Source organism: Cajanus cajan, chromosome 3 (genome assembly GCF_000230855.2).
Source record: "Cajanus cajan strain Asha chromosome 3, NIPB_CcT2T_4, whole genome shotgun sequence".
Taxonomy (NCBI): Eukaryota; Viridiplantae; Streptophyta; class Magnoliopsida; order Fabales; family Fabaceae; genus Cajanus; species Cajanus cajan.
Genome location: NC_138519.1, coordinates 76,816,993 through 76,843,013, shown reverse-complemented (window position 1 = coordinate 76,843,013; position 26,021 = coordinate 76,816,993). Strand labels below are relative to the sequence as shown.

At 35.9% G+C, this 26,021-nt stretch overlaps 4 protein-coding genes across 5 annotated transcripts; 3 read left to right on the top strand and 1 right to left on the bottom strand.

Annotated features, from left to right (window-relative positions):
• The first annotated feature begins 3,581 nt into the window (after positions 1–3,581).
• Positions 3,582–6,287, top strand: LOC109789114 (putative transcriptional regulator RABBIT EARS). Its single transcript, XM_020347996.3, has 2 exons — positions 3,582–5,550; positions 5,646–6,287. Exons 1-2 carry the CDS (start codon positions 5,253–5,255, stop codon positions 6,086–6,088), a joined length of 741 nt encoding a protein of 246 aa, XP_020203585.2. The 5' UTR covers positions 3,582–5,252; the 3' UTR covers positions 6,089–6,287.
• A 3,192-nt stretch (positions 6,288–9,479) lies between these two features.
• On the top strand, positions 9,480–16,463 carry LOC109789116 (tropinone reductase homolog At5g06060). Its single transcript, XM_020347998.3, has 5 exons — positions 9,480–9,648; positions 9,805–10,012; positions 11,247–11,463; positions 11,563–11,669; positions 12,261–16,463. The coding sequence occupies exons 1-5, from the start codon at positions 9,560–9,562 to the stop codon at positions 12,453–12,455; spliced, it is 816 nt and encodes a 271-aa protein (XP_020203587.1). The 5' UTR covers positions 9,480–9,559; the 3' UTR covers positions 12,456–16,463.
• LOC109789117 (tropinone reductase homolog At5g06060) lies at positions 16,031–21,044 on the top strand. Of its 2 annotated transcripts, XM_083071363.1 has the most exons (5): positions 16,031–16,163; positions 16,257–16,461; positions 17,955–18,171; positions 18,276–18,374; positions 18,812–19,120. In XM_083071363.1, exons 1-3 carry the CDS (start codon positions 16,075–16,077, stop codon positions 18,156–18,158), a joined length of 498 nt encoding a protein of 165 aa, XP_082927489.1. In that variant the 5' UTR covers positions 16,031–16,074; the 3' UTR covers positions 18,159–18,171; positions 18,276–18,374; positions 18,812–19,120. The 2 variants fall into 2 exon arrangements, with proteins under 2 accessions (XP_082927489.1, XP_082927487.1); XM_083071361.1 differs by lacking the exons at positions 16,031–16,163; positions 16,257–16,461; positions 17,955–18,171 and having other exon boundaries at positions 18,271–18,374; positions 18,812–21,044.
• A 3,297-nt stretch (positions 21,045–24,341) lies between these two features.
• Positions 24,342–25,313, bottom strand: LOC145956472 (uncharacterized). Its single transcript, XM_083072077.1, has one exon. It carries the CDS (start codon positions 25,311–25,313, stop codon positions 24,342–24,344), a length of 972 nt encoding a protein of 323 aa, XP_082928203.1.
• Positions 25,314–26,021: the final 708 nt, after the last annotated feature.

Here is a 26,021-nt window from a genome sequence, read left to right as displayed (position 1 = left end):
TAACTCTTATATATTAAACATGAACTTTAATCTAGTACAATATTTAATACAAAAGTATTTTTTTTGTCTTTTCTTTAATTATAAATTTTTAAAAGATTTTTTTAACTTCATATTTAATATAATTTTTTATTTATCATAATTATTTATAAATTAAATTTTAATATTTTAAAACAAGTTATCAATGAATAAAAATAATATTATTTTATAATATAAATTATCTATCATAAATCTAAAATATAATTTATATTTTGCTATAAAAAACTATAACTTATATGTTTAAAAATATATATTTATGCAAATTCTAAATATTATTTACATATTGAAATATATTATTATTTAAATAATTTATTACAAATTTGAGTTATATGTAATAAATATTAAACATGTTCATTGAGCATGCTAAAATATCTGTTGAAATTAAATTTAAATAAAATATTTGAAAGAAATATAATATTATCAATAATAAATAAAAGTAGATACTTAATGTTCAAAAAAGTAATAGATCACTTAATGGAAAAAACATAAAAATCAAAAGACATTATCTCAAAACATTTATTTTAACAGAAAAAAAAATTTATTCTTTACAAGCAAAATACAAATTAAATAGTATATTTTTATTAGTCATATTATTAATATGAAATATCATCAATTTTTTTAATGACTAATTTTTGTTTAAAAACTTAGATAGACATCTTTAATAGAATATTTTATTTTAATTATATTTTTATTCTTCAAAATATTAAGTTTAGTATTATAGGGACCAATTTATTAGTAGCTTAAATAATATATTTTGAATTAAAAAAATTATCTACACATAATCTAATTTATTAATAACTATTTTCTTTATGACCTATTTTATAATCAATCATATATAGGTACTAGTTACATAGCAGAAGATGTGGTTGAAATCTTCACGTCAATGATTATTTTATTTTCTTCTAGTGTGTCACCACTCGAGTCTCGACGAAAAAGTTAACTTCCTCATTAGTTTAAGGAACATTAATTAATCTTTAACAAGTGTATCACAGACTCGTTTAATGAACAGCATGGTTCATACGGCGCGCGAAATACTTTTACACCATTTGTCTTTTTCATTCAAACTAGTGTTTGAATTTCCTACATCAATTGGATTGGAACTGACATGCATTATCTACTTTCCTGTGTCAATTAAAAATTTTAATTGCATTGCATGGTTGATTACCAAGTGTCATGTCACATTCAATAAATGTCGAACGCATGCATACATCACCCACCTTTTCATTTTATTTCGAAAGCACATATTAAATTGATCTATGGTACTGTAGTTTCAGTTTGCAGACTCTGCAATCAGGGCATGCTTAAATAATTTCTTGTACTTAATTAACATTTATATATAGTACTTATCTTATTCAACAGGAAACCGTTCATCTTTATAATACCCATCTTCTTGTTGTTTTGTAATAAAGTTGCAAATATCCACATGAGTGAATACATTTTCAGTCAATGACCTTGACATCTAAGTATAATTCATTTCCATACCATTATAATTATTTAATTAATTTGTCCGTGGTGTTGGAATCATGTATATGTAACTATCTTAAGTACCTTTGTTTTCTAACTTTTGCGATATGTTTGGAAGAGAGGAAATAAATAGGTAAAGAATAGAATGAAAAAATATGAAGAGAAAAATAAATGAGTGAAAATAGATTAAAAAAAAAAGTGAAAATTTGATTAAAGAAAAATATGAGAAATAAGTGAAAAATAATATTATGTATATTTAGTAAAGTAAAATAATAGATAAAAAAATAAAATATATGGAAAAGAGAAAAATAATAGAGTAATTTTTTTAAATTATTATTTTTTATTTTAATCATTTAAATAAAAAAATTATATAACCAAATAAGTAATATTTTGAAATAAAATAAATAAATTATTAAAAGCAAGTAAATGATTTTTGAAGTAATATTTTTTTAGATTAAAAATTAATTAAATAATAAATTTAAATTAAGTAAATGAAATAAATAAATCAAATTCTAAATTTTCATTCGAATAAACACACTTTTATTGGAATAAAAGTTTACGTATTCAAATGAAATTTACATTTTCTAAGGAAGATATATTTGAATAAATATTTTATTTATTTCAATAAATAAAAGAATTCACATAAATAATGATTTTAATAATATGTTATTTGAATGTGAATAATGTTTTATTCGAATATGAATAAATTTTAAGAATGTACTGTTTATTTTCATGTTGATTTAGGGAAAAAAAAAATGAATCTCATACTTTTTATTTCTTTATTGATAAATTTCTTCGTAAACGATTCTAATTTTTTTTTCTTCGTCTCTCAAACCTATTTTTCTGCCATTTCAAATGTACCAACCAAAGTAGTGGAGGGAATAAAGGCTTTCAGTTTATATATCTCTTTCATTATTATCAGATTTTTCAACTATTGAATTCACTTTTCTTTTTGTCGGACCAAACCAGGATTTATGAAATCATCTGCAATGGTTCGTAAATTTTTTTATTATAATATTAGAAGAAATATATATTAAGTTTTATTAAAAATCAGTCTTTTTCGAAATCTTCATTATATTAAAGTTATTTTTTTTAATTTCGTATTTTTTTTTATTAAACTTAAGATTTGGACTCGAGAGTTCACTAGTCGAATGTATGCAAATTTTTTAGACTAACAAAAACTTGGATACCAAAACAAAATTGCCATAAAAGTTCTTAAAATTTATTTATATATTATTACTTAGAAGCATATATTTTACACAGACTATGGGAAGAAAACGAAGATATATATTTGCAATATTTTCGATTACCAGATTAATCATTGTATTAATTATCTTTAAAACTCTATTTAGTGTCGACAAATTATCAACAAAATAGGTGAGTAGCGAAACAGATAAATAATTAAAATGACGTGAGTTAGTATAAGAAAAATAGTGGAATAAAGAAATAAAAAATGCTGGTCCCACACTTTATTATTATTATTTTTTTTCACAAATCAATAATGTAAAATGAACTACAGATGCTTGAAATAACATTCGCAATCAATTGAAACGTATTGGACAATGATTCAATATCGTTCTTTTTTACAAGAAATCGTTAATGTGTTTTATTTAATCAATTAAATTAAGTCTCTTATTCAATCATTTTATTAAAAAAATATTTTTTTCCCCTTAAATTAAACGCTCTTATTTTAACTTTTATTTATTTTATTTACTTATCTCTTTTTTATTCTTTTTATCTACTTTATTCTTCTTCTTTTCTTTTCAACCAAAAACGTCAACTATATGGATTATAATATGGTTGATTTGGTCCAGTCTCATCATCAAGGATTTTCATCCATTTTTTAAAATACAATATAGCTGATATCCTGATTGTGATTGATCATAAATTTTGGAAAATAAACTACGATGGTGTTGGAATTCAATGTTAATTATCATACTTGTCTTATCTTAATTGGCTTCCACATCCATGTGTGCAGGAACATTAACATAAAAACACAGGTAAGCATGCAGCTCCATTAGTGCCTTATGTCAGCACAAATGGTAGCTAGGCACATCCTTTTTCTCTTGGTCGCTTGTATAAGCCAATTGTTCTTGCTTAATTAACAAGAAGGATTAGGTACTAATAATATTTGAATCACTAGCTTGTGGGGCTCGGAGTTCAATTGATTTACTTATTCAGTCTGACCAATAATGAAATATAATGCTTCTTAATTAGTAAATAAGCCCTTGCCAATAATAATATTCCTCCCCTCAAAAGTCCACTAAACATTTTTAAAAAATAATGACAAAGGAACCTAATTACTTAATACCAATTTGCTGTGCATGATGGTTATCAACCGCTGATGAATGAATATCATAATTGAAAGAAGCCAAATCACCACCAAATTTAAGAAACCAGGTGTTTTCAACACTTAAAAATAGAAAAAAGGAAAATTGCTTCGCTACCCGTATTTAGAGTTTCTTATACTGCTTTATTTAGAAGTGACTAGTGAGTGAAATATTCAAACTTGCGACCAGGATATATATGTGCCTTGATTGACTAGTTCGTGAGTTCTGTTTGTGTCAATCGTGTGTGAGTGAGACAGAGAGAAACTCAATATGTATATTATATATACATCATTAATTATTTGACTTCTTAATTTGACTTGTTAGCTTAACGTGATATGGGAGGAAAAGCCTAAAAGATTCTGTTGGTGTTTCTGAGAGACAAATGCAAGAGGAAAAGGTGTTTAGATAATCCAAATAAAGGGTGGCTCTTAGCTACTTTCTAAACTTAATATAATATTTGTTCATGGACGACAGAAAGCAATGACTTCAACATTTTGAATTCTCAGACACACCTACATACATACATATGTGTATATATAACTCAGTAAATTTCTGATGAAACTGAGATTTTTTTTTACCAATAACTCAAAATTAGTAATTAATTAGTTGTCTTTTCTTTTTCTTTAGTAATTCTTTTGCTGAGTCTCATCATGCACGTGGTTTTGGAATTGCTAGCATCAAAATGTTGCAAACATAAATTTTTTTTGGTATAAGACCATATGTACATGTTTCATGAGAAGTTATATATCATGTTCCAATTAAAAATATCTGCACAAGATAGAAGTACGGATGAATTCTTTTATCGGGATTATTTTCTTTATAATTTGTTTGCTCCCCACATGCAAATTGTGTTATTTATTGACTAAAGAGGTGAGTGACATGCAACAATAATAATAAAGTAGTTACTATAGTGGAACAGAAATACTAGACACGAGTTTAAATGACTAGTACTTTATGTGCGTGGTTCATAGTAGTAGAAGTTATTATGAGAGTACTGGACAGTGTAACAGTAGTATTACCATATGGGTTCGGTGGAAGGTTCAGATAAACAGTTTACATGTATTTTCTTACTCTCATAACCGTTATCTCCTTCATCCGTGTGAATCATGTTATGATGCAAGACAGTTGCATAAATGGGACCCTCCCAATAAGTCTGTGTAGCAAGCAAAAAAAACAACAGAAAGCTTCAGTACTAAAGGCAAGACCTTTTCAGATAACCTTTTTCTCTTCCCTCATAGATTCTTAGGTTGCTTTCAAATATAATAACCAGGACACGTACATGCAACCCTAGACTATTCACATATTCAATTCCCTCTCCCTAGCTAGCTACCTCTTCTTATTATATAAACCTTCTTCCACCAAACCTGTTTCTTATACCAACACTCTCAGCTAGCTCTTAACAGGTTTTGATCAGTTCCTAACATGGAGGAGTCTCAGTACTTGATGTGGATCAAGAGAAAACAAATCCTGAAGTCACATATTCAGCAACCATTTGGAGCCAGCAACAACTCTTCATGGGAGGAAAGGGCTTTTGCAGAAGATGCTGCTAGGATACTTGGAGGGTGCATATGGCCTCCAAGATCTTACTCATGTAATTTCTGTAAGAGAGAGTTTAGGTCTGCTCAGGCTCTAGGGGGCCACATGAATGTGCACAGGAGGGACAGGGCTAGACTCAAACAAAGTCTTAGTCCCCGTAATGAACATCATCACAAAAATGATTGTAAGTCATCAAGTGCTTAATTTTCTGCACATAACTACTCTCATATCTAGATCAATTGTTGTCTTAATCCTTAGTTTCTTACTCTAACCATGCAGGTACAAATTCAACAAGCAAAGTCTCATCTTCTAGGCCTTCAACTATATCCACCCAAGAAAATTGTTATCAGCCTACCATGTCTGCTTCAATTAACTGGGGATATCATGTGGGGTCTCCTGATTCAGAACCAAAAAGGTCAGTGAATATTGCAAGGGAAGAAGCTTTAAAAGGTTTGGGTTGTAATGATTATGTTGAAACAAGTTTGTCTGTGGGACAAAGTTCGGTGTTTGGCCAAAAGTTACCAATTACTTCATGTGAGGACGAAGGCATCTGTTACAAAAGATCAAAGACTTCTATACCTTCTTTGCCTGTCTTCCTCAAGCCATGCTCAAATGATAGACACCGAACTTTTCAGTCTGCAGAATTTGTACTTGGACTTAAGCCGGGAATGGAAGACTTAGATCTTGAACTCAGGCTGGGGAAGCCACAGAAAGTTAATTAGTATATAGGACAAAGAGAAGAAGTTGCAATGGAATGGAATGTCAGTGTTTCCCTTTTTTCTTTTCTCTCCCCTTTCCTATTAGGGGTTCATAGAAAATAGGCAAGAACCTTCTTCTTCGCCCAACTAAACCTTGAGTAGAATTCTTAGGTTTATTTTCACCAGATGTTAAATTTCAATACTAATGTTATATCTAGTTTCATGTTACTATCTTTTTCTTTTTATTATTATTTCTTTATTTCATGAATATATAGATGTTTCATTTTTCTGAGCATAGAAATATTTTCTGTAAGGAGAAACACAAAAAGAGAAGAGAGAACAATGTAAGATTAAATCAATGATGCGATATATATGCAAAGAAAAACAATAAAGAAAGTATTCTAAAAAGGTATATATGATGAGAATCTTAAAGAAGAATGACACTTCTCTTGGATTATTAGTTTGGTAACTGCATGCTGTTCATCATTGAAAGCAAATGACAAATAAAAACACAACAATAATATCTAAAATTTCAACCATCTCAATTGTGATAAGTTGGACCCTCTAGTAATATGTTAAATGCTGCTAGGGTTTCACAATTAATGAATGGACTATGCAAAGACAGAGAAACAAATAAACACAAACCAAGTTGGATTTTTTAATTTTCATGAAAGAATACAGTAGTATCATTTTGGTTTATGAAAATATTTTTTTCTGATCTTCTTTGTTTGTAGTTTCTGAACTAACAGTGCAAGTTTAGAGAGGAATCAATTGCGAAGAGGAGGAAAAGTTGAAGTGTAAGACTGTAAGGTAATAATTAAAGTGGTAGAAGAACTGACAGTAACTGACAATTAGAAGTCACTTCAGCTACATATATTCCAGGGAACTAACAGTAGTCACATGCACAAAATTATGAAATAACCTTTTTACACGGATCATTACAAGTGATGGCTCACCCACTTACCACTTCACCTCATCATTCCCATAAATTCCAAACCGTTCAGTTGCTTTCCACATGCTCCCTTCCTAACACTTCCAAAAACCCAACCAACCACACGGAAATTGGACATTAATGCATACATACAGCACAGCCAAATATTAATTTAGTTTGGTAGAGAGCGAAAGGACATCACATCATTGGCCTTATTAGCATGTCATTGTTTTTATTCTTGGTGTGATATTATGTTCTTATATGTCCATGTTAGTTATAGTTATCCCTAAAAATGTCCACTTCTTATTATCTTTCAAATGTGTTTCGAAGCCCGAGACCCTTCTGCTGCACTTAGAAAACAGTGTTAGCCACCTTATTGTGACACAGACCGTTCCTCCAGAATACACGGGGACGTCATAGTCTCTTCTTTTCAACCTTTCTTTGTAAGGAAATTTGATGAAATATCGCTTTTGACTTCATGTTCTTTGCAGTCTGCGGATAGGAACACACAACAGAACCATTGCTGTCTACGATCAAGGGGAATTCCAGCTACCCTTTTCACAAACTTCTAATTTCTCATTATATATCAATACAATATTATTGGCACAAATTAAAGAGATCAGATTGATCAAGAAAACCAAGTTGGCCACCAACAATTCTAGTAACTTGAGCATGGATAATGTACATGCTGTACACTTGTTTTTATGCAATTTAACTCTTAATTTGAAAATAAGGACACAATAAAGATCGACTCTAGAACCCTTCATAGAATTATTTTATGATACAATGAATAATTCTAAAAATTTATATTATTAAGTACAGTTACATGATATAGTTATATATATATATATATCATACTTCTACCAAAAAGGTTTGTTTGGTCTTTGACTAGAATATTTAAGCGTTGCGGTTTTTTTTATTTGAACAGAAAAAAATAGACATTATATGTCACGCGTGGTATATAATTGTATGTATTTTCCCCCTTATTTGTTATTTTTTTTATGTACAGGCATCTAAATTAAAAATGTGTAACAAAATCAAATAAACAACCTTTTGTTATTATCTCAATTTTGTATTGAATTTTTTTTCGTTGAACGGTACGTGCCATAGGAAACCTAGTTTCTGAGCCTGTAACGACTAAAGTCATTATTCCGATATTGGTTTGAACTTTCACTTACTAAAAATTTGCTCACGGAACGAACCGTAGCTAGTTGATATATAGAAGTAGTATTGGTCACTCAGTTTGCGATTTTATGATAAAAATTGGTGTTTACTTCGAATGGAAAGAAGTGGGTTCATGGGATGATTTTGATTATTAATGCATTTTGATTTTGGTAATGCCCTGATACCTGGCTATCTTATGTTTGAATTGAAATCTAAAGATATACACATGCAGCAAAGAGAAGTCACATGGGGATGATGATGTGTGTTTTTGGTTGGGGTATTAATTGTGGGAATTCAGATTGATATATGTTCCTGTTTTAGCAAGTTTCTTTTTCTTTATTTAGGGTGCTTCGATGTATGCAAAGTGTAGTGATAGTATTTCTATAGCCATTGCTATATACTGCTGAAGTTTAAGCGTCTCTTAGAGACTGAAATTGTATTTGTAGCTACCTAGCACGTGTGTGTCTATGCATTAGGATTGTTTCTAGCTTCTGCCACTGAAAACAACTACACAGACATTTCGTCGTATAATTAATCTATTCATTGGTTGTGATTGTGAAAGAAGATTTGACAAATGACACTTCACAACCTTATTCTCCCTCCCACTATGTCTCTTTACTCTTCCATGTAGAAATTGAAACCTTTTAAAGATAAAATAGTTCATTCAATTTGACAAAAGGGAAATAAGAAACAGCGGTTCTACACTCTACATGCACGTGATGACAATTGTATATTGTAATGAATCTTCCCCGTGATCACTATAACCCGTTTTGTAATTTCGTAGGCACCTAATTACCTACTCATGTGAATTCCTAAATGTTTAGCATGTTTGAGAATGAATTGATTTTGAAAAATAGCTGTTTCTCAATTGAATATCAAGAAATTGGTTAAAAAAAATTAATTATTTCCAATGCACATGTAAAGTCAAATGAATATCATAGGATTAGTTAAATGTATAGTTTGAAACGGAAACTTAAGCTCAGTATTATTATCCAGGCACCTGAAAAACCTGAACCACGTCGTTATCTTGTTCTAAAAAAAAGTATATAAAGTTACAATCAAGCATCTAATAAATTTTAAATAAACATGCCTCTAACTTTGACTAATCATTTATCATGTTTATTTATTTATATATTGCACACTTGTGCATGTGAGTCATTTTCCAAAATACTAAAAACAAAAACATGCTTACTCTCTTGCTTCATCAGCGTGACGACACAACAAAAACAACCCACAATGGGCCCATCTGGAGAGCAGGAAAACAGTAATTGGGCCCATTAACAAGCACCAACAGCGTTTCCAAATATGCCAGGCAGAAACGATGTCGTTTTGTAGTAAGACGAAAAACACGTCCTTCATGGTCACAAGAAGAACGTGAACAGAAGCAAAAGCAAACAACCATGGCGAACGCAGAGGGCAGTAGCAGAGGCTCGAGATGGTCTCTTAAGGGAACCACTGCTCTCGTTACTGGAGGCACACGTGGAATCGGGTTTGTTCTTTTTTATTTTATTTTTTATTTTTATGTGTGTGTGTTTGAGTTCCATTTGTTGATTGAATTGAATTAGGTTTCTTGATTTTGGGGTTTGTTAAAACGACTTAAAGTTTCGTTTTTCTCGTGGTGTGTTTTGTGGGTGTGTTGATTCAGGCACGCTGTGGTGGAGGAACTGGCGGAGTTTGGTGCCACGGTGTACACGTGTTCGAGGAATGAAGCAGAGCTGAATGCATGCTTGAAGGAGTGGAAAGAGAAGGGGTTTTCGGTTTCTGGATCGGTTTGTGATGCATCTTCTCCACCCCAGAGAGAGAAACTCATTCAGCAAGTGGCTTCTGCCTTCAACGGCAAGCTCAACATACTTGTGAGTATTTTCTTTTGTAGTTTTTGGAAATTGGAATAGTTTGGTTTGTGCTTGTGTTTAAGGTAGTTTAGAAGCAAAACTTTTGTAAGTTGTAAGTGTGTGTAAAAAGGGGGAAAGATTTGTTGCCCCAAAAATTTTTGTTTTATACAAGTTGTCAGAATAAAATAATTTTTCAGGCATATTTTATCCTATTCATTAACATATATTTGAATGAAACTTTTTTTATTTCTCTATCATTTTTTAAGTTTAGAAAAGAAGTCTGTTGTAGATAACAGTGGTTTGTATGCACTATGTTGCAATGTTGCTGACAAATTGTGCATGTAGAAAGGTAAAAAGGCTGATAGGAAATGGATTTTCTGCATTCCCGTATTCATGAATGGAACAGTTGGATGAATAATGGATGATTCATATTTTCAATATATATCTTAAGTCAGATTTGTCGAGTTGAAATAGGAGTCATTTGATCTTCGTCCAACAATGTAGATTTGCTGAATGTGTGAATGCGGGAAATTCCTATTACACTAAGGATGCTATCTTATAGAGTATATGATAATAATATGACACATCTCAAGATAATACTTTTGAAATCAAGAAAACTATGCTGTCAAAGAGTGTATTAGTGAATGTATGGACCAGTTACTAATTTGTTTACTGTGTTAAATTTCTATACCTTTGGGCCTTGCCATGTACGCTGAGTGATGCAACACAGTGGCTCTGCCTGTGTTTAGGATAGTAGGAAGGATAATCTGTGTGTTCAGCTTTATATATGACTCTTTATTTTATATTGGGATATCAGTTACTGAACATGTTAGAGATCGATCTCATGTTTGATAATTCAAACAGGGTTGCAGAATGCTGTATATTGTTGTATGATGCTATCATGTATTGTAATAACATTCTCTGGTAAAACTCTCAATTTGCATGTTTTGTTATTCATCATTTTTTCATCTTACATGCACTCAGTTTGCAAGTGGTTACTGACTTAAAAAATAAATAAATAATTGCAATTTCTTGATGTATTTTGCCTAATTTAAGACCACCATATTTTTGCTTTAAATGCGTTCAGAAAGTGAGGCATTGATATCTGCACAATACAGTTAATAATTGAAAACCTAAAACTGTTAATATTAAAAAATGTTCAAATTGCTAGACTTGTTTCTCTTATGAGCATGACTATTGACTCAGCAGTCAGCACATACTAAATTTTGTTTATACGATCCTTTCGTGAACTTAGGTTAACAATGTTGGAACAAATGTGAGGAAACCAACAATTGAGTATACATCCGAAGAATATTCAAAGTTGATGACAACTAACTTGGACTCTGGATACCATCTGTGTCAACTTGCATATTCTCTTCTTAAAGCATCTGGAAATGGAAGTATTGTGTTCATATCTTCTGTTGCAAGTCTGTCAAGCGTAGGTTCTGGAGCTATTTATGCAGCAAGTAAAGGTGAGTTGATGTATTATGTCACCCCGGCTCAATCATAGATTACCATTTACCAACTATTTTGATATTGACAAAAGAAATTCGACATGCTGTTTTCTTCAGCTGCAATCAATCAACTTACGAAATATCTTGCTTGTGAATGGGCAAAAGACAATATAAGGAGCAACTGTGTCGCACCATGGTACACCAAAACACCATTAGTGGAATCTGTAATGCTCTTTCACCCTATTTTATTTTCTGTTCCAATTACTAATCATTTTTTTTTCTTTATGAAGTCTGGTTTCTTGTGTTGACTAATTAAATTGAGTTGGATGAGCAGTGAACTCATTGGTCATTAGCAAATTCTGTGCAACCTTCATTGTTGGTTCTGTACTATTATTCTATCTTGTTGGTCCTGTACTACCTCCATACCATGTTCTTAAATACCAATACATAATCTGTGCTTTGAACCCATGGCACACATGAAGATTACTGTGAAGAAGACTCATCATGTCATAAGTGTGAATATGACACACAGTATAGGTTCATCTAGTGTTCCTCAGGTTTTTATGTGAAGATGGTACCAAAGTATGTGCTTCAGTACTACAGTTGACAGGAAATTTCTAGCTAAAGTCTGTGTTTCTAGACAATATATCGCATGTCTTATTGTAGTAGTTAGTAGTTCCTGTTGATTATCTAGCATTGCTGTTGCTTTTTAAGTGTTGATGAATTATTTTCTACATTTGTATGTTAGCATGATTATCTGTATTATTAATCTTCAAATAAAAATATTACCTTCTTAACTGTTACTTTATTAACAGTTGCTTGCTAAAAAAGGGTTCATCGATGAGGTAATATCCCGCACACCAATAAAGCGGGTGGCAGAATCACATGAAGTCTCATCCTTGGTGGCTTTCCTTTGCTTGCCAGCAGCTGCATACATCACTGGACAAATTGTTTCTGTTGATGGAGGATTTACTGCCTTTGGATTTCAACCCACGATGAGAATTTCTTAAAGCAAAATTGTCATCTTTTTAGTTTGGATTTCCTGAGTTTTGGATCACCCATGATCCATTTTTTTATTTATTGGTCAATAAATCATTTTAATATTATTAATGTCATTAATGTGAGATTATCTGTGCTCTTTTCACCACCTTATATATATCCCTCAATTCTTGTCCATTATTTAACATATCTATTATTTAACTAGTGCCAAGTGCCGTTAGTGTTTTTATAACATTATTGCACTTCAACCGGCGCGAACTGAATCAAATGAAGAGTTTCCAACAAGTTTGATTCACATTTTTACATGAGTCAATAGCTAATATACTTTTTCTTCTTTTATTTTTGTCATTTATGTTTCACAATTATGCGTACTTTGTCGTCCATTTTTTAAAGTTGCATATTTTGTTATTTAACTATTAAATTTTTGCCTATTTGTGATTTTGTTAGTTGACCGTTTGACTTTGTTGGAATATTATTTATATGATACGTTAATTGTTCATGTGATTTGTTAATGTGATATACATGTCTACAGATAATTAATGAAGTGATATAATGTGTGAGAATTTTGAAAGTTAAAAGTCAAAATTTGTAAAATTATGTAACATGGATAAAATAATGCAATTAAGTTTGATAATTAGTGTTTAGTTTAAAAAGAAACAACTTCTAATCATGCAACATCATGTGTATTTTGAATTTCACATTTAAAAGTGATATTTCCTATGTTCTTTTAAGTATGGACATCAATATATGAATTTAATTTAAAGAGTATATTTGTTAAGAAAAATTACACTCGTACTCCTGTATTTTATTTTAAAGATTATGTTTGATATCTTTTCATAATCTAGGTCTATAGTAAAATTCTTTAAAGTTGAACAAATGTTATATCGGTCTTTCTTTTAATAATTTTTTCTCTTCCTAAATTATATTCATCTTCACCAACTGCTCTATCCACGTCTCTCTGCTTTGGATTTGTCAACTTTCTCTTCACCTTTTGCACCCTCCACCTCCTTAACTACCACCTCCATGTGCTTCCCTTCCCCCATCACCTCCCATACAGATTCCCCTAAAAAGCTTTACACAACAAACAAAATGTCAAATTCATAGAGTGAAAGTAAGGATTTTTTAACGATAACAGTATTGGCATGTGAATCAATTCACATAGGGAGTAGAGGAGGTGCTAGCAATTATGACACGATGGTTGCAGAAGATGAGCCATTGGAGGGCGAACATGGACTCAAGCTCCATGGGGGAAAGTTTGGGTCAAATCTTGAAAGGGAGATCGAAAGAGTGAGACCAAGAAAGGAGGAGAATGATGGAGTGGTTGGCAAGGAAGAAGCACGTGGGGTGGGGGTGTGGGTGGTGATGGTGATGGTGTGGTTAAGAAAGTGGAGGGTGTAGAGGGTGGAAGGAGAGGGAGAAATGGGTGGAGCAATTGGAGAAGATGAAGATATTTTAGAAGGAAAACGTTCATTAAAAGTCACGTGCAAATCACACTACACGCATATGTTAACAAAATGGATGTCGTTTGGATTAGTGTAATATTTGTTCAACTTTTAAGTTAATCTTATTGTAGATAAATTATGAAAGTGTATCGAACGCACTCTTAAAAATATATAAGAGTTGTGAGTGTAATTTACTCAATTTGTTATCTAATTATAAAAGTAAAATTATTGACTTTTATGATAATTTTAAAGTTATATTTATAATAATTTTATAGTAAATTGATTATCTAATTTTTTAGATGGACAATTAATTTATAATCCATGCATGAAATTAAATTTAGTATATATAAAAATGTGTATATGACTTGACTTAGTTAAAAATAATAAAACATATTGAGAACTTATTTGGACAAACAACTTTTTTAAGATCTTATTTAATAAGCTCTTATGTAATAAGAATTTAAAATTCAATAAGTTATTATATTTAAATATACATATTAATAAACATTTATACAATTTTAAAATGTTTAGATGTATTATTATTTAAGTAGTTATAAGATGTTATTTCATTTTAAAATTTTAAAAATTAAATTTTGTCTGAAAATAAAATCAAAATATAAAAAGTAACTAAATATTCTTTTTTTTAAAATGATATTATATATCACAAAAATATTAAAATAAAAAATTGCTAGTCACCATTCACCTAATTTTAGTTTATAAAAAATAAAATTAATAATAAAATATGAGAAATAATTATATGTATATCCACAATTAAAATTAAGAAACATAAATTTTAAAAATTAAAAACTCAATTCTATATATTTTATAAAATCATGATTAAAAAAATATTGTAAAATATCAACAATAAAATTATTCCAAATGTATTATTTTAGAGAGAGAGAAAAAAAGTTACAAGGTTTTTTTTGGAGAGAATAATGTGAAAAAATATAAAATTGACTTTTAGTGAAAGAATGAAAAATAAATAAAACTATTTAATTAGTGACAAGATTTAAATTTGTATACTTTTTAATAAATTATTGCATAAGTTAAATAATAAAATGTATGGATAACTTATCCAAATAAGCTCAAACATCTTATGAGTTACTTATAACATTTCATGTCCAAATATTATCATAAACACTTATAAAACAAGATAATTACAAATAAGTTATACATAAACTCTTCTAAATGGGGTCCTAATATTAGAATTCTCTTAATAAATTTCTAAAAATTATTATCAAAATAAAAGATAAAACTAGTGTCTAAATTTTTTTCTTATATTTTATTAATTTTATAATAGATAAAAATAAATAAAATCAAGCATAAAGTCAATAATAATTAGGCTCAATTGTACTTTTTTTATCATTTATGTTTCACAATAGTGCATTTTTTTTAAGTCGCATATTTTGCTATTTAACTACTAAAATTTTTCCATTTTATTATCTTATTAATTAATCGTTCTATGTTATTGATAAATGATATGTTAAATATTAATATGATTTATTAATGTGATATAAATGATAACCTGATATAATATATCATGTTGATAATTAATTAATAGAATAATAAAATATATAAAAAATTTAAAAAATTAATTACAAAATTTGTGAAACTATGAAACATGGATAATTAATGTTATTTTTAATACAAGCACCTTTGTTTGTTTTGAAATTCACATTTAAAAGTTAAATGAATTTGATTTAAAGAGTAAATTTGTTAGAAGTAAAATTATTGACTTTTATGATAATTTTAAAGGTATTTATAATATTTTCCTAATAGATTGATTATCTAAATTCTTGTAGGACAATAATTAATTTACACCTAATAAAATTAAATTTAGTATATATAAAAATATGTATACAACCTGACTTAGTTAAAAATAATTAAGCATTCTAATACTAGCATTCTCCGAGAATAATTCTAAAATTTTCTAAAAAGATATAAAAAAATAAAAATAAAAATCAAGGATAGAGAGTTTATTCTTCTTCCTTCTCCGACTGCATATAATCCACATTAGAAATGTTAATGATAATTGTATTCTCACCGAAACTCTTGTCCTAACAAAACATGCTTTGTCCTAATCACCAGAGCAGCGACAACACAAACAACCCCTCCGTTGGTTAGAGATAAGATTCAATCTTCATGGTCACAACTCACATGCAGAAACCTAAGCAAAAACACAGTGACAATGGCGAATGCAGAGGGCAGTAGCAGAGGTTCAAGATGGTCCCTCAAGGGAACCACTGCTCTCGTTACTGGAGGCACACGTGGAATAGGGTTCGCATTTTCTTCTTCTTTTTTTTTTTTTTTGTGGATTCTATTTGTTGCTTGAGTTTTCGTGATTCTGGGGTTTCTTAAAACGACATAAAGTTTCGTTTTTTGTTGGTTGGCGGAGTTTGGTGCCACGGTGTACACTTGCTCTAGGAATGAAGCAGAGCTCAATGCACGCTTAAAGGAGTGGAAAGAGAAGGGGTTTTCAGTTTCTGGTTCGGTTTGCGATGTCACTTCTTCACCCCAAAGAGAGAACCTCATTCAGCAAGTCACTTCTGCCTTCAACGGCAAGCTCAACATATTTGTCAGTATTTTCTTTTGTACTTTATTTTTTGGACATTGAAACTCTTTGATTTGTTTTTGTCTTTAAAGTAGTGTTGGATATCCAACGTCTACTAATGATATGGATAAAATACTATTGTAAGTAACTAGCTTTTAAGTTAGATCCAAATCTAAAATCTTAGAAGGAATCCAAGCCCATTATACTGATTGTTGTTAGACTTGGCAGACTATAACTGAAAGGTGTCTTGATGAACTCATATTAACTAGACTATAACATAAAATTGATGACCTTATACTGACTAGTGACATAACAAAATAATATATACAATTAAGAGTAACTTTACCCTCGTGAGCTAGCTTTTATGATTGAATTACCCAGAAATTCAAAATCTAAGAAGTAGTTTAGAATCAAATCTATAAGAATTTGTGAAAAAGATGTGTAAAAAGATTAAAATTCGTTGCCCCAAAAATATTAGAAAGGGTTTAATTTATATTCATGATCTATGAAGAGCATTTTACACACATTCAATATAAGATTTGATTGTTTTATTACGTCATTTTATTTTAATATATTAATATGATGTGATAATTATAAGATATCTTTGAATCAAACTTTTTTGTTCCACTTTCACCTTTTACTCATGTGAAAATTTAGTAAAAAAGATTCTTCGGTGCCGTAGTTGTAAACAGCAGTGGTTTGTAGTAACGTTTCTGACTACCGACAAGGCCTGAGAATTGAGATTTCCTTGTATGTTAGTATTATCTTATTTTGAAATGTGTCGACTTTATTATCATAAACTTAAAACTTGAGCCGAAGATATATCAGGTAGGTACTATCTTATAGAGTATGTGATAATAATATGACACATCTCTAGAGTATGTGATGATAATACCTTCGAAATCAAGGAAACCATGTTGTCAAAGAGGGTATTAATGAATGTATGGAACACTTACTAATTATTTTGCTGTGTTAAATTTCAAAATCTTGGAGCTCCTGTACCTTGTCAGGTGCCCTGTTGCAACTCATGGGCTCTGTCTGTCTTTTGGATAGTAGGCAGAAATGAATTATCTTTGTGTTCAGTTTTGTTGATGACTCTATTTTATATTGGGATATCAGTTAATGAATATATTAGAGATCAATCTAATGTATTGTGATTCAAACAGGGTTTCATTACACTGTATATGATGCTATACGTACTGTAATAAGACTCTTGGTAAAACACCAAAACTAATAAAAGAAATTTAAGATGCTATAGCGCATGTTTGCTAGTGGTTACTGACTTAAAACTAAATAAATTAATGCAATTTCTTGATCTATTTTGCCCAATTAAAATTGTCTTATTGTTGCATGAAATGCACTCAGAAGTGCAGCATTTCTTTGTTATTTCTGATTATTTGACGATGTCAGCATAAAACCATTTCAATTAAAAATGTTCAAATTGCTAGTCTTGTTTATCTTATGAGCATGACTTCAGCAAATTATAAATTGCTTCTATCATCATCTTGTGAGTTTAGGTAAACAATGTTGGAAACACTGTGAGGAAGCCTACAATTGAGTTAACAGGTGAAGAATATTCAACATTGCTGGCACTTAACTTGGACTCTGCATACCATCTGTTCCAACTTGCACATTCTCTTCTTAAAGCATCTGGCAATGGAAGCATTGTGTTCATTTCGTCTGTTGCTGGTCTGACAAGCTTAGGTTCTGGATCCATTTAAGCAGCATGTAAAGGTGAGTTGATGCATAATTATGTCATCTCCGACTCAAATATAGATTACAAACTATTTTGAAAGATATTAAGGAAAGAGATTCAACATGCTGTTTTTTTTTTTCAGCTGCAATCAATCAGCTTACCAAATATCTTGCTTGTGAATGGGCAAAAGACAAAATAAGAAGCAACAGTGTTGCACCCTGGATTACAACTTCTGGAACCTGTAATGGTCTTTCACCCTATCTTATTTTCCATTCCAAGGACTAATTTTTTTTTTCTTTAAAGATTGATTAATTATGTTGACTAATTAAAATTTTTAAGTTGAATTAAAAGTAAACTAATCAGTCATTAGCATTCTTCTATTTTTTGGGTGTCACTAGATTCATCACCCCAGTCTTCACAATCATACCATGTTCTAGAATATCAACTTATCAATACATAATCTGTACTTTGAAGTTCTTGCATTCATGCTCCTTCAAGTGTTAAGGATCAGTATTCAGTAGTGTAGGAGTATTGAATCGGAAAATCTACATGGCCTGACTCGTTGAGTTGTATATGTATATGATCATGCTAACATTAGCATGATCATCAGTATAATTAATCTTCAAATCACAATATTATCTTGTTAACTTGGGATTCTAATTGTTACTTTCCTAACAGGTGCTTGCTAACAAAAAATTCTTAGATGAGGTAATATCCCGTACACCAATGAAGCGAGTGGCAGAAACACATGATGTGTCATCCTTGGTAGTTTTCCTTTGTCTGCCAGCAGCTTCCTACATCACTGGACAGATTGTGTCTGTTGACGGAGGATTTACTGTCAATGGATTTCAACCCACCATGAGAATTTCTTAGAGCAAAATTGTTACTTTTTTGTTGGATTATGTGAACAAAGTGGTACTCAATTGAGTTTTGTTTTTAGTCCGATGAACAGTTTTATTTATTAATTTACTAATTTTAGTTTTCAAATTCGTTGTTTAATCCTTAAACTTTTTTTTCCGTTAACATATTACATTCTGATGTCGATTTTTTTTTTGTTAATATAGAAAAATTTTAGATACTAAAAAAAAATTTGTTAAGAGACTTAAACCAAAAATTGAATAAAGCTCAAAGACTAAAAGTATATGTTCTTATCGGAAATCTGTTGTGGAGCTGATCCGCCAGGTAAGATTGGTGAGCCTCCTTCACTGGTACACTGATGCTCCAAGATGGGGGTGGTACCTGCAAAAGAGACTCTGATGCTAAAGTTAGGGTTTGCATGAATAATAGTCTCATATATATAATGTACGTACCTTGAGGTGGTTTAGGGTTGTGTTGGGCCCTGGGCCTGAGATGAGGTCCCCGGGTTCGGGTGTGATCTGTCCAGGCTCCGGGCTGTTATTGTTCAGCGCGTGCCCGGTATGACCTTTGTCTCGCTAGTCCGGGCTTAGAGTCCGGATGCGGGATGCGGCCAGTACACTAGCCCCCCGAGCTTCGAAAGCCGTAGGTTGAGGAGTTAAGACCGGGCTTGCTAGAGGGGGAGTGACTTAGTGCGTACGCTATCTGGCGCTTCGCCACGTAGCGCGGTTGTTCACTTCTGAAACGTGCGGGCGGCGCACTAAAGGAAATGGCGGTTAAGCGATGATGGCTTGCATTTAATGTTTTGTCAGGCGTGTCCCTTGGTCGACACGTAGCCTGGCGGTTTTGAATTTCGGGGAGAGACTTTTCCCTTTCTCGCGCCTTTGCCCTTTTCGTTTTACTCTTTTTCTGTCTCTCGGCTTCTTGCGCACGTCTCGTCTTTGCTTGCTCCTCGTTTCCGTTTTCTTTGTGTTTTCTCGATGGCTGGTGGTTATGGCGGCAAGTCTTCTGCCTCCACTAGGGGTAGGGTACGTGGCAAGGCGGTAGTCGCCGCCGAGGCAAAAGGGGTGCCTCCGCCCGGAGACTCAGAGCTGGGCATTCCTGGTTATGAGTGGGTCAAACGCGAAATGGCCAGGTTTGCGAGTGTCTTTGATTCGAAACTGGAGGTCGATGCGCTGTGGGAGACGCACAGGATTTGTGACCCCTCCGTCTCTCAGATGGTCCGACTGGAGCCTTGTTTGGCTGGCGAGGGTGTGTACATGAAAAGGTCTGCTGATTCCCCCTCATTTTATGTATATGAGAGCTTTTTCAGAGATTTGGGTGTTTGCCTTCCCTTTACGCAGTTCGAATGTGATTTTTTGAACTATATTAATGTGGCCCCCAGTCAGTTGCATCCCAACAGCTGGGGCTTTTTGAGGGCGTTCGAGATCTTGAGTGGAGTTCTAGGGATGGAGGTATCCCTGCCGGTCTTCCTTTCTTTTTACCAGTTGAAGGCGGGTGGTCCTACGTACGGGACCTTGTCTTTAAATGGAGGTAAGGAGGGGGGTCTGTTTACCCCCTACTCCCCTTCATATAAAAATTATAGGCAGGAGTTTTTTCGGGTTACTCTTGCTGGTGTCAACCCTTTGGAGGACGGGGGATTCTACTTTGGCGGGCTGCCAAGGTTTCCTTTCTATTGGTGCCACGACCCTATTGGGTTTCATGGGGTGGATCCGTCGAAGTTAACGCCGTCGAAGACGGCTGCTGTTGAAGCTTTGAAGGCACTTCCTCGTCCGCTGGACTGCAAGCTCATCCTGTCGCTCGAGCGTTCGGCGCACAGGGAGAGAGACTTGGAGGGTGCGTATTTTGTTGTTTTCGTTTAGCTATTGGGGTTTTATGCCTGCTGATGTGCTCTGATTTCTGTACTTAGGTATTGTGGGAAGGGACTTGTGGCGTGGCTGGAAGCAGCGCTATGGCTACAATGTGGCCGAGCTTGAGGGTCCTGAGGTCCAGGGGGAGGAGGAGGTTTCCCCCTGAAGATAAACTGGAAGAGGAAAAGGGTCCCGGCGGAGCCGGGAGAGTCGCTGCCCCTCGCGAGGCGGAGGGGGTTGTTGCAGGGGCCTTCGGTGTCGAGGCAGCGGGCTCAGCTGGGACCTCTCTATCGAAGGGGGGGCTCGGGTGGCGGAGCCGGATATCGAGCCCCTCCGCCCTTCTACTGGATTGCCTGTGCAGGCTGCTGGTCGAGGGGTAGGGACTATTTGTCACCTTGTTAGCTTTTCCTTTGCATGCTTTTGCTTAGTGTTTCTGAGTTGGGATCGTTCCTCGTAGGTGGAGGCTGTCGTTGGGTCGACTTCCCGGGCCGTTGGCCAGGCTGGTGTGGCTTCTGAAGCGGAGATTCCGACCGTTGGGCGGCTCGCTCCTGTTGTTGAGGTGGGCAGCGTGTGGCTGTGATCTGCTACTTTGTTGTGCCTCTTATTTAGTTGGTGAAATTTTTAAATTTTTTGCTCTATATTTTTTGTAGGCGGGGAGGACCGCAGGGGTTTCTGATGGTCGAAGGTCACCGGTGGTAGGGGGTAACATCCCAGCGACCGGACCAGCGGTTGGGCTGGTGGCCTCCTCCTCCTTAACCGGTCATCGTGGTGAGGGCTCTGGCTCTGGGGTTCCGGCTCCTGCGCCTGCGACGAGGGGGCCGCCCAAGCGTCCCTACCTTGCGTATCATTATGCGCAAGAGGGTGCGCCAACACGGTTGGAGCACCTGAGTGCGTCGGAGGGGATCGACTCTTGGTGGAGCGCCTTGCTGACGCTTGAGAAGTTTTTTCCGCAGGGCTCCTTGAGTGCGGTCGATCAGGCGATGTTTGAATCTGTCGGGCCCGTGGCAAGTTTCGACGCTGCCCAGATCTTTTTGCAGAGGGGCACAGCCATTGTGGATTATTGGAAACGCAAATGGTCCCGGCAGCAGGAGGAGTTATCAAGGTTGAAGGGCCAGGTGCAGCCCTTGATGGAGGAGAATAAAGTTCTGGCCGCCACTCTATCCGAGGCGAAGCTGCAGGGGGTCGAGCTTCAGGCGGCGCAGAGGGATCTTGCCGAAGCCCGGGGATCGTTAGAGGTGGCCCTCCGTTCTAACGAGGCTTATGCTAGCCAGGTTCGCTCTCTGGAGGAGGAGATATCCTTTTGGAAGGGTGAACTGGCGTCCGTATCTGAGGAACGTCTTTGCGACGAGGTGGTCCTCAGTACTAAGGAGGCGGAGGTGGTCCATCAGAGGGAGAGTCTTTCGGCTCTAGAGGCCGAGAATGCAGCGTTGAGGAAGAGACTCGAGGAAGTCGAGCGCTCAATCGTGGTGGAACATAAGAGAGGCTTCCTCAAGGCGGCCCGGCAGGCTAGGCTCCTTGCGCCGGGGTTCGACTTTTCCAGGATGCACTTGGAGAAGGTTGTCCGCTTCGGGCGGTTAGTCCGGGAGGACGACGTCGAGGAGAGTTCTAGTGACAATGCCTCTGTATAGAATAATTTTTGTATTTCCTGTTTCTGACTGTCTTATGAATTATACTTCTCAGTTATGCAAGTTTTGTTTAGGTGTTGCTATTTCCACCCTGATTTTTGTTACGACGAAGTTCAGATTGGCTTTTTGCCCTGTGTTTTTGGTGGTGAGGTTTATTTGCAACCGTTAATAATGAGGTTTCTTTTTGTCTTGTGACGGGGTAAGATGGGGTTCGTTTTCGACCTTTGTTTGAGTAAAGTGGGGTTCGTTTTTTGTCTCCACTTGAATAAAGTGAGGTTCGTTTGCGACCTCTATTTGAGTGAAGTGAGGTTCGTGTTCGACCTCTACTTGAGTAAAGTGAGGTTCGTTTTCGACCTCTATTTGAATGAAGTGAGGTTCGTTTTCGACCTTTATTTGAGTGAAATGAGGTTCATTTTCGACCTCTATCTGAGTAAAGTGAGGTTCGTTTTCAACCTTTATTTGAGTGAAATGAGGTTCGTTTTCGACCTCTATTTGAGTAAAGTGAGGTTCGTTTTCGACCTCTATTTGAATGAAGTGAGGTTCGTTTTCGACCTCTATTTGAGTGAAATGAGGTTCGTTCTCGACCTCTATTTGAATGAAGTGAGGTTCGTTTTCGACCTCTATTTGAGTGAAATGAGGTTCGTTCTCGACCTCTATTTGAGTGACGTGAGGTTCGTGTTCGACCTCTATTTGAATAAAGTGAGGTTCGTTTTCGACCTCTATTTGAGTGAGATGAGGTTCGTTCTCGACCTCTATTTGAATGAAGTGAGGTTCGTTTTCGACCTCTATTTGAGTGAAATGAGGTTCGTTCTCGACCTCTATTTGAGTGACGTGAGGTTCGTGCTCGACCTCTATTTGAATGACCGGGTAATAGCACCGTAAGGGATTTCGAGTATATAAAAGAAACGAGTCATTTTATTCGAAAGCCGTGTGCCTCGTTAAAAACCCTTCTCAGTTAGTGTGTTTTTCCTGAGGTGGGAAAAGAGTGCACCGTCTATTTGTACAAAGTTTAACTGAAGTAAAATTTGAGGTGGGTAGCGTTCCAAGTTCGTGGAACGGGCTTCCCGCTGAGCTCCTCTAGCCGGTAGGCTCCGTTTTCCAGGTTTTCTGCGACTCAGAATGGGCCGTCCCAAGTGGGTGCGAGCTTCCCGTCTGACGTGTCCTTTCGTGCTTCTCCGAGTAGCCGTCATACCAGGTCGCCTTCCCGGAAAGACCGGGGTTTCACCCGGGAGTTGTATCTCCGGGCGGCCCGGAGTTTGCAAGCTTCTGCGTGGATTTGGGCTTCGTCTCGGAGCTCGTCTAGCAAGTCGAGGTCCGTTGCTAGCTCGTGGTTATTTTGTTCATTGTTGAAGACTTGGCGTCGGTGGGATGTTTGTCCGACCTCTACCGGGATCATTGCGTCAGCTCCATAAGTTAGTCTGTAAGGTGTTTCTTGCGTGGTTGACTGTGGGGTGCAGTGGTATGCCCAGAGGATGCCGGGAAGCATGTCGGGCCACTCCCCTTTTGCGTTCCCTAGCCGTTTCTTGAGTTCCCGGAGGATGACCTTATTGGCTGCTTCGGCCTGGCCGTTGGTTTGGGGGTGCTCCACCGAGGTCAGCAAGTGCTTGATTCCGAGTTCTTGGAGGAAGACTTCGAATTCTTCTGCGATGAACTGTCGCCCGTTGTCAGTGACAATGGTGTGGAGAATTTCGAATCTGCAAACAATGTTTTTCCATGTGAACTTTCGCACATTTTCCGTGGTGATCTTGGCAAGTGGGCACGCCTCGATCCACTTGGTGAAGTAGTTGATTGCCACCAGGAGGAACTTTAACTGACCCTTCGCGGGGGGGAAAGGCCCAAGGATGTCCATTCCCCACTGGGAGAAAGGCCATGCTGCCATCATGTGGTGAAGAGCTTCGGGGGCTGCCGATGCGCGTTGCCAAACTGCTGGCACTCTTTGCATTTCTGGATGTAGTTTTGGCAATCTGACTTCAAGGTGGGCCAGTAGTATCCAGCCCAGATTACCCTGGCTGCCATCGAGCGAGCTCCGGAGTGCATTCCGCATACTCCGTGATGAATTTCCTTGACAACATAAGCTGCTTGAGATATGGTCAAACATTTGAGCAGTGGGGTGGAAATTCCGCGTTTGAATAATTCACCGTCGACGATGGTGAACTTTGCTGATCGCGTTCTCACCTTCCTTGCCTCATCCTTATCTGTAGGCAGGGCTCCATCTTTTAGGTAGTTCCATATGTCTGTCATCCATCCTAGCTCTTCGCTGTCGTTGACATTGACAGTTTTATCATCCAGGCTGGGTGAGTGCAAGGTTTCCTGGATAATAGTTCGGTGTTGCCCGGGCTTTTTGGTACTGGCGAGTTTTGACAGTAGGTCTGCTCTGGTGTTCTGCTCTCGCGGTACGTCTTTTATGGAGAACTCATCGAAAGACGAGATCTGTTGGGCTGCGGTATGAAAGTATCTCTGTAGGAGGGTGTCCTTTGCTTGGTACGTTCCACTAAGCTGTTCTACCATGAGTTTGGAATCGCTGTTGCAGCTTACTCTTCGAGCTCCGAAGTCCCGGGCTAATCTTAGTCCGGCGAGGAGAGCTTCGTACTCTGCCTGGTTATTAGTTGCTTTAAATCCGAACTTGAGGGATTGTTCCACAGTGATTTGGTTTGGTCCTTCCAGGATGATGTCTGCACTTCCTCCTTTGGAGTTGGAGGATCCGTCTACATGGAGGGTCCATTCTTGGGGTTCTTCTGTGGTGGCCGACGTGAGCTCGGCTACGAAGTCGACCAAACATTGGGCTTTTAGAGGTCCGCGGCTTTCGTACCGGATTCCGAACTCTGACAGTTCTATTGACCAGGCAATCATGCGTCCGGAAAGCTCAGACTTTCGCAGGATTTGTTTGATGGGGTAGTCGGTTTTGACTACCACCTGGTGGCTTTGGAAGTAAGGTCAGAGTCGCCAGGCTGCGGTGACCAGTGCCAACGCCAGCTTTTCGACCATTTGGTACCTTCTTTCTGCGTCTTGGAGGACCCGACTGATGAAGTAGATTGGGGTTTGCGCCTTTTGATGCTCTTGTACAATGACGGCGCTGATGGCGCCTTCTGCCACTGCCAGGTAAAGAAGGAGGTCGGTGTTGTGATCTGGCCTTTGCAAGATTGGCGGGGTTGTGAGGAAATTTTTGAAGCTTTGGAAAGCTGCTTCACACTGGTCGGTCCACGAGAAGTCTTTTGGTTTCTTTAGCAGGGTGAAAATTGGTCCCGCCTTCTCCGCAAGTTTGGGGATAAACCGGGACAGTGAGACCAGCCGTCCGGCCAGGCGTTGCACCTCCTTTACCGTTTGTGGGCTTTGCATGTGTATGATGGCCTCGCACTTCTCGGGGTTGGCTTCGATTCCTCTACTGGTGATCATGAAGCCAAGAAACCTTCCTCCCCGGACACCGAAGACGCATTTCTCCGGGTTGAGACGCATGTTGTGCTTTCTGATCTGGGCGAACACCTTGGCAAGGTCGGAGGCATGGTCCGTTGCCGAGATGGTTTTTACCACCATGTCGTCCACGTAGACCTCCATGTTTCG